Raw genomic sequence first — 12,120 nt, 5'->3', positions numbered from 1 at the left:
ATTGGGAAAATAACATACATTAACTGCAGAAAGAGGACACCTAGGCGGTCTCAAAAATACCATACTTAATGGGTCTTACTCCATTAATAACAGAGATACTGGGTGTTTTATCTATTTTGCCATTTTCTTAATTGGTTCATAACTTTTTAACCACACTGTATATTTATTTTCTATTTGGCACGCAAATATCGTTTAAGGTGTACAATAAATCAAATTATTTACAATTGTAAGAAATCCAGGTCCGGATTAAAAAAAATTGGAAAAATATTCCAACCCAAAAACAACACCCTGTACATTAATTTTTTTTAAATGGATTTTTCAGTTGAAAAGAGAATGAAAAACTAAATTTAGTGATGTACTTTGAATTTTTGGCAAAATGATTTTTCTGATCAAATTTTGAATTTAAATTCTGAAATTATGTGAATTTCGAGAGCTCTAAGTAGAAAAAAATTGAAATACAGTTTACAACTTGTCAACCGCACTGTATATTCATTTTATATTTAACACACGAATATTTTTTAGGAGTCCAATCAATTAATTTATTTACAAATAAAAAAAATCCAGGTCCGGATTAAAAAATATTGTATAAATGTTCCGACCCAAAAAACACCCTGTATATTATTTTATTTTTAAATGGATTTTGCATTTGAATAGAGGCTGAAAAACTAAATTTAATGGTATACTTTGAATTTTCGGCAAAATAATTTTTCTGGTAAAAATTTGAATTTGAATTCTGAAATTATGTGAATTGCGAAGCTCAAAGTAAAAAAAATAAAATATGATTTAATTTTAATTAATACCATTATTTAATCTAAATTGGTAAAATATTAACATTTTGACACATAACAATAATTTTTGATGGTAGTAATTTTGAATAAGTACTTTAGTTTTGAATAGTTATGCTGCACATTTTCTCTGTTTTGTAATAATTTTTAGATACTTTGTTGATTAAAGTGATGTATTCTTTATTGACTCTTTATTATTTATTCATTATTTTATATAAACAATCTTTCACAGATAATAAAAAAACTGAAATGTTTTAAAATTTTACCAATTTAGATTAAATAATGGTATTAATTAAAATTAAGTCCAATTTAAATTTTTTCTACTTAGAGCTCTCGCAATTGACATAATTTCAGAATTCAAATTCAAAATTTTATCAGAAAAATCATTTTGCCGAAAATTCAAAGTATACCACTAAATTTAGTTTTTCATACTCTTTTCAAATGCAAAATCCATTTTAAAAAAATTTAATATACTGGGTGTTTTTTGGGTCGGAACATTTTTACAATATTTTTAAATCCAGACCTGGATTTTTATAATTGTAAATAAAATAATTAATTGGACACCTAAAAGAATATTCGCGTGTTAAATATAAAATAAATATGCAGTGCGGTTAACAAGTTGTAAGTTGTATTTAATTTTTTTTTCTACTTAGAGCTCTCGCAATTCACATACATAATTTCAGAATTCAAATTAAAAATTTGACCAAAAAAATCATTTTGCCGAAAATTCAGCGTATACCACTAAATTTAGTTTTTCATCCTCTTTTCAACTAAAAGATCCATTTTAAAAAAAAATTAATATACAGGGTGTTTTTTGGGGTCGGAACGTTTTTACAATATTTTTTAATCCAGACCTGGATTTTTTATAATTGTAAATAATATAATTGATTGGACACCTAAAAGAATATTCGCGTGTTAAATATAAAATAAATATACAGTGCGGTTAACAAGTTGTAAGTTATATTTAATTTTTTTTCTACTTAGAGCTCTCGCAATTCACATAATTTAAGAATTCAAATTCAAAATTTGACCATAAAAATCATTTTGCCGAAAATCCAAAGTATACCACTAAATTTAGTTTTTCATCCTCTTTTCAACTAAAAAATCCATTTTAAAAAAATTTAATGTACAGGGTGTTGTTTTTGGGTCGGAAAATTGTTCTAATATTTTTTAATCCGGGCCTGGATTTTTTACATTTGTAAATAAATTAATTTATTGTACACCGTAAAGGATATTTGCATGCCAAATATAAAATAAATATACGGTGTGGTTAAAAAGTTATGAACCAAATAAGAAAATGGCAAAATAGATAAAACACCCAGTATCTCTGTTATTAATGGAGTAAGACACATTAGGTATGGTATTTTTGAGACCGCCTAAGTGTCCTCTTTCTACAGTTAACGTATGTTACTTTCCCAATGAAACACCCTGTATTGAAATGTCCTCTACTGCACTAAGCAGTGAAGAACCCTAATGAAACAGCGAAAAATATCTTCTTCTTCTGCTTCTTTCTCTTTATAAGAAATTCTGTTTGTTCATTGGCGGATTGATACTTTGATGCATCTATGGAAGGTTGCCATTCCACCTTTTGCGCGGTTGTCCGATACTTCTTCTGCAGATTGGTAATTTATCTCTAGCTATTTTGACGACAGGGGCCTCCAAACAGTGTAATTCAAAAATATTTTATTTCCATTACTGGTTTAACACTGACGCTATCGATTTCTTTACATCTGATTAGTTCTTTGCTGATTATTTTTTTCGTTTTCTAAGATGAGATATTATCATACTAAATTATTCTGCTCTTATGTTAAATCTGCGATCTAGTCCTTTCAGACTATCTTCACCTTGGGCTATCAATATTTGCGTATTTTTACTTATTTGTTTCTCATTCTATATCCTCTTCCTTTAGTGACACTTTTGATGATTTCATCCATGATTTAATTGAAGTGAATAGGGCTCACTAAGTGCCCCTATGTTATTCCGCTGCCATTGTCTATGGGATCTGTAAGTTGTCCATCTATTCTGACTTCCATTTTGTTGATGTGGTAGTTGATTTCAATAGTTGTTATGATATATACGGAATATGGATTACAGCTGTGAGTCTTGCTCTGTCGAATACTTTCTTTAAGTCCATCAGACATAGTAATGCTGGTCTATTACACTCTAGTGATTTCTCTGTAATTTGATTTATGACGAATATTGCACCTGTACACATCTTTCAGTACGAAATCTCTGTTGCTCATCTGCTAAACTTATCGTCTGATAGTTATCATTAGTTCTTGTAAAATTTTAGTTGGAAGTTTTAGAGTAGTATTTAACAAGTTTATATATTGTAGTTTTCTGTCTGTTTTTATCTCCTTTTTTGAATAGATGTTATAGTAAGTAGATGTTGTTATCAGTAGACAGCGCTCAGCTAGGAATTAATAAATTTTATACTTATTCCCAGTCATTCAATTGTATGTTTGTTTAATTGAATGTAAAATAAATTATCGGTTCAAACCGTATTTTTGCTTATCCTCGAAGTGCTTCAAATATTGGGAGAATTTGCTTTTAACTTTCTCAGTACAGCGGACCGTTAAATCAAAACTTTCATCCCCAATGCAAAATAGTTATAAGTTCGTAAAATATACTATATAACGCCGTAAATGCTTAACTTGAAGAGTACAGGGGAAAAACAAGAAATGTCACTTTTTCATGAATTTTGGCTTTTCTCGCCATGTGGTAGCAAAAACTGAGTACTATCGACTAGACTATCGATTCAGAACAATAACCAGAAAGATCAGTCTATATAAATTTTTTAAGAATTTGTATCCAGGCGAAGGAGCAGGATTGTCCGCACGCCACTGGACGAAAATAAGGAATGTTAGCAGTTTTTTGGTGCATTCTTAAATTAATAACTTTATAGATTTATATTATATTAAGATTATAGACCAATAATTGCTAGAATTCTGCTAAGATTCTCCTAATGGTCTAAGAGCTAGCAACGTTTTCGAGCAACTATTTTAAGACGGCTGATTCTTTAATATAATATTCCCTATGCATCCTAGAACACCTTACCGGCCATCTGGCTACTGAGACAGGTTGCGTTCATTACTGCGCAGCGCACCTGTGCAGGTAAATATATCGAATTTAAAATTATTTTAAGACGAACAATTTTTTTGCCATTACTTTTTAAACATTATTAGAAATATAAATTATAACTGCCAGGCATTTCTGTGGTTGCTAAATATGCGCCAGACGCTATTTTTTATAAATAATAATTGAAAAATTTAAATAATTTTAGTATGTCTGAAATTTTAATATTATGTTATTTACACATAAATAAATACAAAATTAATTTGCCAGACATTAACTCGGTTGCAGTAATCAGCCAGATGGATTTAAAATCATTTAAAATGATATATATTTTCATCAAAACGTACGCTGGCTGTGTTAAGAAATAAGACAAACAAAAGATTCAGGTAAATATATTTGAAATTAGTTTAAGACAAAAAATTTTTTTGTCATTACTTCTCAAACATTATTAGAAACATGAATTATAATTGCCAGACATTTCTGTGGTTGCTAAATGCGCGCCAGACGCTATTTATTATAAATAATAATAGAAAAATGTAAATCATTTTAGTATGTCTGTAATTTTAATATTATATTATTAACACATAAATAAATGCAAAATTAATTTGCCAGACATTAACTCGGTTGCAGTAATCAGCCAGATGGATTTAAAATCGTTTAAAATGATATATATTTTCATCAAAACGTACGCTGGCTGTGTTAAGAAATAAGGCAAACAAAAGATGCAGGTAAATATATTTGAAATTAGTTTAAGACAAAAAATTTTTTTGTCATTACTTCTCAAACACTATTAGAAACATGCATTATAATTGCCAGACATTTCTGTGGTTGCTAAATGGTAACTGTACATTATTATAGTTTAAATTGTATTTCACACGCGCACTCAAAACTTTTTTACACTTTAACAGTTTTTCATCCACAAAAGTTATTATATTCTCGTTTTTTTCCTTGCAAAACACACATTGTATTTTATTTGCCATTATATTGTATCACAATTACTTTTCACTAAATAGAAACTCGACAAGAATCGTTAACAAACTGTGAATTTATTGCGACTGTGACTGACCATCTTAATAACATGTGCGGACAACATTCACCCCCGAAATTGTCGTATCTTTTGTTTGTCTAGTTTCTTAACCCAAGCAGCGATCGTTTTGCTGAAAATACACATTATTTTTATGATTTTAAGTCCATCTGGCTGATGAATGCAACCGAATTAATGCCTGGCAAATTAATTTTGCATTTATTTATGTGTAAATAATATCATATTAAAATTTCAGACATAGTACTAAAATGACTTAAATTTTTCAATTATTATTTATAAAAAATAGCGTCTGGCGCATATTTAGCAACCACAGAAATGCCTGGCAATTATAATTCATATTTCTAATAATGTTTAAAAAGTAATGACAAAAAAATTTTTCGTCTTAAAATAATTTTAAATTCGATATATTTACCTATACAGGTGCGCTGCGCAGTAATAAACGCAACCTGTCTCAGTAGCGAGATGGGCGGTAAGGTGTTCAAGGAAGCATAGGGAATAATATATTAAAAAACCAAGTGTCTTGAAATCACTGTTTTCCCGACGTTGCTAGCTCTTGGTCCATAAGTAGTTTTTAGATATCATAAGAATTAAACCTTCGAAAGAGTTGCGACTTCTGAGCTTCACGGATGAGGCATAAGGATGCTGAAATAGCTATATGGAGATGGTGGTCCAACTCTGAATCAAATATAAACAAAACCTGCCTTGATCTTTTTTATCTAATTAAACCTTTATTGGTGCATATCTCAATATGTATAAAATGTGACATTCCTTGTTTTTCCCCTGTACTCTTCACTGCTGAGTTGATATAATTATGTGCCCTATATTTTCCATTCATTATTTCCTTCGTTATTCTTAATCTTCATGTACCATGTCCTTTCAGAACATTGGTTACAATCATAGCTATTTTAATTTTATTCACTGCCACCCTAAATAGAATGCTTGTATCAACACCATACCAATCTCACAAGCGCTTCAACCATGAAGTCTTTCTTCGTCCTGGACTGCGTTTTACTGATATTTTCCCTTGTATAATGTCTTGTAAAGTTTGGATTGTGAGTATAATGTATAGCTATATACCTTATTCTTTTCTAGACGGGTGTTATTATCTCCAACAAAGGAAAGTACTACATCGAACCTGCTCACCATCCTTCAAAAATAGTCCAACCTGGACACAAACATTTAATTTATAAACGATCTGCAGCCCTAAACAAGTACCCAAAGAGGCGAAAAAAGAAAAGGAGAAGGCAGAATAATTGCGGTACGAGGGTGCCAAGGCGATGGACACTGTAAGTACTTTTAATCCTACTTAACGCATACTCCCATATTAGTATAGTATAGTTGATCCAAAAGATGGCATAACCCAGACATCCAAAGTGAAAGTTATCCTTCAACACCAAATTGTTCTATATGGTCCACACAATGTCCAGAAAAAAGTCACACCATTTTGAGCGTCGGGTTTGGGGGGGGGGGAGAGGGGGGGAGAAATCGGTAAATTCGTAGTTTTTTAAGTTTTTCGCCAATATTTCTAAAACTATGCGGTTTAGCATGAACAACCTTCTATATAAAATTGTTCTACATTAAATTTGAAATAAAAAAGGCCCTGTGGATAATCTTTCTAAAATGAATGGTTCCAAAGTTACGGAGGTAGTATAGTATAAGTGGTCCAAAAAAAGGCCTAACCCAAACATCCAAAGTAAAAGTTTTCCTTCAACACCAAAATGTTCTATATGGTCCACATATTGTTCAGTAAAAAGTTACACCATTTTGAGCGTCCAGTTTGGGAGGGAGATGGGAGAGAAGCCGGTAAATTAGTAGTTTTTTTACGTGTTTCATCAATATTTCTAAAACTATGCTCTAGCGTAAACAATGTTATATACAAGAATATTCTACATGAAATTTAAAACAAAAAATGTTCTATACATAATTGTTATAAAATAAACGGTTCCAGAGTTACGGAGGGTGAAAAGTGGAGGTTTTCGATACTTTTTATATATTTTGGGCAATATTTATGATATAACTATACCAAAAACCCAGACATCCAAAGTGAAAGTTATCCTCCAACACCAAATTGTTCTATATGGTCCACATAATGTTCAGAAAAAAGTCACACCATTTTGAGCGTCGGGTTTGGGGGGAGAGGGGGGAGAAATCGGTAAATATAAAAAGTATCGAAAACCTCCACTTTTCACCCTCCGTAACTCTGGAACGTTGATTTTATAACAATTATGTATGGAACCTTTTTTGATTTAAATTTTATGTAGAACATTTTTCTATAGAACATTCCTTATGCTAAATCATAGTTTTAGAAATATTGACGAAAAACGTAAGAAAACTACTAATTTACTGACTTTTCCCCCATCTCCCCCCAAACCGGACGCTCAAAATGGTGTAATTTTTTACTGAACAATATGTGGACCATATAGAACAATTTGGTGTTGAAGGAAAACTTTTACTTTGGATGTCTGGGTTAGGATTTTTTTGGACCAATTATACTATACTACCTCCGTAACTTTGGAACCGTTCATTTTAAAAGGGTTATGCATAGTGCCTTTTTTATTTCAAATTTAATGTAGAACAATTCTGTGTAGAGGGTTGTTCATGCTAAACCGCTTAGTTTTAGAAATATTGACGAAAAACGTAAAAAACTACGAATTTGCAGATTCCTCCCCCCTCAAACCCGACGCTCAAAATGGTGTGACTTTTTTCTGAACATTATGTGGACCATTTAGAACAATTTGGTGTTGGAGGATAACTTTCACTTTGGATGTCTGGGTTTGGGTCTAACTATACCATACTATATGTTTATTATTGTTGATTTCTTTTTATATTGTATAGAAAAGGGTATTTTTGAAAAAACAATTCTTTATAAAAGGTATATTTATTAAAATTCCCTAAAAAGGGCTACATCACAGAACTAGTTTTCGATCTGATAACAGATCATCATCAGTGCTGACATGATGCTGACATTCTAACCACCAAAATACAAAAATATTCGGGTAAAAAATCCTTTAAACTTGTTTCTATTCAACATGTGAACAACTCGATTTGGGCTGAAATGGTACCCTGAGCAGAATACATGAGATATTTTGTGCATCCATGCTCAATTTCACATTTATAATCTATGTTTCCATGACGGATCAAGTTTAAAGGGGTTTTACCCGAATATTTTTGTATTTTGGTGGTTAGCATGTCAGCATCTTGTCAGCACTGATGATGATCTGTTATCAGATCGAAAACTAGTCGTGTGATGTAGCCCTTTTTAGGGAATTTTAATAAATATACTCTTTATAATGGATTTTACTTGTTTTTCGTAAATATGGTATACAGCCAACTACTTGAAAACTTTTTCCTGGTGGATTTTTATTTTTAAAAATCTTCCTTTTATACACTTTTTACCGTTAGCGTTAACGTTAACGCACATATTTAGTTTAGGTTCTTCTCATTCTTTAAGTGCCGTCTCCCATTGGATACCATCATCACTATCTTTGCTTTATCTACCGCTGCTCTAAATAGTTCTATTGAACTGCGTTTAATCCAGTCCCATAATTTTTTAAACTATGATCCTCTCCTTCTTTCTATACTCCTTCCCCCTCTTATATTTCCCTGTATTATCAATTTGAGCATTTAATATCGCTGGCCGCTCATTAGGTGCCCCATCTATTCCTCCTTCCAGATTTTTATTTATACGACAATGTGTTATTTTCAAATATAATTTGAGAAAAAGATTTATTAAAATTAAATGTCCACGACAACGACAATACAAATTCATATTTATTGTATAGTTTGTATTTTTGTATTTTTAGAGAATGCGCAAAAGTTGGAGAGTAACTGTATGTATATATGTCCTGTGGTATGTATCCCGTTTTGTATATTGTTACCTACTATATTCTTTAACGTTTCATTATTTATGTATTTTAAGCTTTCTAATGGGATTTGGTCTGGACCTACCGCTTTGTCATTTTTGCTGTTTTTGATTGCCATTTTAATTTTTTCTGCTTCATCTACTTCATCTTCTACTTCTACGTCCATCTGTTCTGTTCTGTTGTCTGTGGACAATTTATTAATATATTTTGTCCATCTCTTTAATTTTTCGTTAATATTCAGCACAAGTTTTTCTATTGCTGTGGGAATTCTTTAATTTTTTGTAAGTGATAAAATTATTATGTTTTTACTGGTATTCTTCTATGTCTACACATTATTCTTTTCACCATTTTTCTTTCACTTGCATAGTTTTGTATTTTGTATCTGAGACATACTTCCCAGTATGGCTCAGATATCTTACAGATACCAGAGATACCAGAAGAAATTAAATCATCCATGGTATAAAACCAATATACCAAAATGTCCGAGAAGAAAAGTTTTTAACCAATGTGTGCGATTAATGTTGATAAAGACTTTTAGTCAAAGAGCTGGGAGCGGATTTTGTGCGTGATAAGTAATATGGAAAAACTATAGACTTTCCCTAACGGCCGGAAACTAGAGTGGGGGACGAGGGTAGTTATAAGGGGTCAAAGTCGCGGTCTTTATTATTTTTTTTGTCACGCTCATGATCGAGATAGTGCACCAAAATTTGGGAATAAGTAGGCCATGACGTAACTACATAAAATGTCCAGGGGTGGAACGATGCGTGGCCGAAAAGGGGGAAGGCAGGTGTGAATATACCAAATATAAGGGGTTTTTTGCGACGTTCGTTATTGAGATAGTGCACCAAAATTTTGAAATAAGTAGACAATGACATAACTAAGTAAAATCCCCAGAGCCGGAAATAAGAGTGGGGGGACGAGGGTGGTTATAAGGGGACAAAGTCGCGGTTTTTATTTTTTTTGTGACGCTCATGATCTAGATATTGCACCAAAATTTAGGAATAAGTAGGTCATGACGTAACTACATAAAATCTCCAGGGGTGAAGCGCTGCGTGGCCGACAAAGGGGTAAGGCAGGTGTGAATATACAAAATATGAGGGTTTTTTTGCGACGTTCGTGATTGAGATAGTGCACCAAAATTTGGAAATAAGTAGACCATGACATAACTAAGTAAAATCCCTAGAGGCGGAAACCAGAGTGGGGGACGAGTGTAGTTATAATGGGTAAAAGTCGCGATTTTTATTATTTTTTTGTGACGCTTATGATTGAGATTGTGGACTAAAATTTTCGAGTAAGTAGGTCATAACGTAACTAAGTAAAATCTCTAGGGGCGGAACGCTCCTTGGGGTACAAAGGGGTGGTAGGCAGGGGTGACTATAAAAATATAAGGGGTTTTTTGCCGTTCGTGATCGAGATCATCATAATCATACATCTCCAAATGAAGCAAAGGGCACCTTGCGGTGTTTCAAGTAGCATGAGGAATGATGGTGAGGTTGCTAGTCCCACGCATCATCTGTTGAGTTCCGTCCAATTTTGTTTACTAGTTTTAACTGTAGTTAGTGTAAAAATATAAGGGGTTTTTTGCCGTTCGTGATCGAGATAGTGCACCAAAATTTGGGAATAAGTAGATCATGACATTACTAAGTAAAATCTCGAGGGCCGGAACGCTGGGTGGGAGACAAATGTTGTGCTGCGTCACAAAAAAAAATAATACAAACTGCGACTTTGACCCCTTAAAACTACCCTCATCCCCAACTCTGGTTTCCGCCCCTGGATATTGTGCTTAGTTACGTCATGATGATCTACTTACTCCCAATTTTTGGTTCACTATCTCAATCCCTTAATAATTTTTATATTCATTTTTAAGTCCCAAAAAATCCCTTATAATTTTTATATTCACCCCTGCCCCACCCCTTTGTCGGCCACGCAGCATGCCACCTCTGAAGATTTTACTTAGTTACGTCATGACCTATTTATTCCCAAATGTTGGTGCACGATCTCGATCATGAGCGTCACAAAAAAAATAATAAAAACCGCGACTTTGACCCCTTATAACTACCCTCCTCCCCACTCTGGTTTCCGGCCGTTGGGGAAAGTTATGTACACAACTAATTCAACATATCCCCTTATAGTTTTTCCATATTACTTATTACTAAAGACCGGATTATATGTTTTTTTGCATATCGATAACCATCAAAGATACAATCAAACGCTTCAGGATGTGGACGAATTATGATAATTAAAGGCGTTTGACACTAATTTAATTTTACATATTTAGAATATTTTCGTTTTTTAACATATTTGAATGGTTTGAACATATTTTCGACCGTTTGACATATTTTGGCATATTTTTAACAAATTTTAGCGAAATTTTTGTTGATGTCACAAGAATCGTCGCAGACATACGTCTGACTTTGTTCCAACTAATAAAATCTTGCTTATGGTTTTCGATGCTGCGTCATACATGGTCAAAGCTGGCCAACAACTACAAATTTTATATCCCAATTTAATTCATGTGACGTGTTTGGCGCATGGTTTAAACAGAGTGGCGGAAGAAATTCGAAATTCATTTCCTGCAGATAATAGTTTAATTAGCAACGTGAAGAAAATATTTTTAAAATCGCTTTTAAGGATTCAGATATACAAAGAAAAATTACCAAATACTCCTTTGCCACCGGAGACTATAATCACAAGATGGGGAACACGTTAAAAGCTGCCTGTTTTTATGCGGAACATTTTCTCCCTATATAAGAACTACCTACTTTTAAGTTTTGAAGAAACAAATATTGGTGCGATTTCAAAATGCAAATCAATTTTAGAAAACAGGTCACTGCACAATGAGCTTTCTTGAAACTGAATCGCTTCCACTACAAGAGCCTCTTAATTATTTAATTCAGAAATTTAAGGAAAACGTTGAGAACGTTATTTTGTGATTATTTAATGATTTTTTTTCTAAATTATCAATAATCATCATTGTCAATAATTTTTATTGTTTTACAGCTTAGAATGGCAAAACCAACAAGGAAAGCTCAAAGTTCAGAGAAAGAAACCCAAAGCCAGGAATGTCGTAAAAATATCAAACGTACGACGATCCAACATGAGAAAATATAGATACAGAAGAAATAGAAAAAAAGCTGGAAGGAATCAAAGGTCTGTAAGTTTAAATCATTATGTGGAGACTTTAGTCGTTGCTGACGCCAATATGGTAGATTTCCATCAAGATGGGGATATCGAGACCTACATTTTAACCCTAATGAATATGGTAAATATACAAGATCATTAACCATCCAACCCAGCGGCCATTTTGATCCCTACGTACTATAATATTCTACCATGTGTGAAGCACTCCCAG

General features: G+C 32.6%; 1 protein-coding gene across 4 annotated transcripts in view; it reads left to right on the top strand.

The window, feature by feature from the left end:
• Positions 1-12,120, top strand: part of LOC126886755 (A disintegrin and metalloproteinase with thrombospondin motifs 7) — a 285,039-nt gene that overhangs the window by 157,917 nt on the left and 115,002 nt on the right. For all 4 annotated transcript variants that reach the window (XM_050653778.1, XM_050653777.1, XM_050653775.1 and 1 more), the window contains exons 4-5: positions 5,998-6,191; positions 11,769-12,030. In XM_050653778.1, the coding sequence (XP_050509735.1) occupies positions 5,998-6,191; positions 11,769-12,030 (456 nt within the window). The remainder of the gene's footprint in view (positions 1-5,997; positions 6,192-11,768; positions 12,031-12,120) is intronic.

The sequence above is a fragment of the Diabrotica virgifera genome, chromosome 6 (assembly GCF_917563875.1).
Source record: "Diabrotica virgifera virgifera chromosome 6, PGI_DIABVI_V3a".
NCBI lineage: Eukaryota > Metazoa > Arthropoda > Insecta > Coleoptera > Chrysomelidae > Diabrotica > Diabrotica virgifera.
This window is presented reverse-complemented; position numbering and strand designations above follow the sequence as displayed.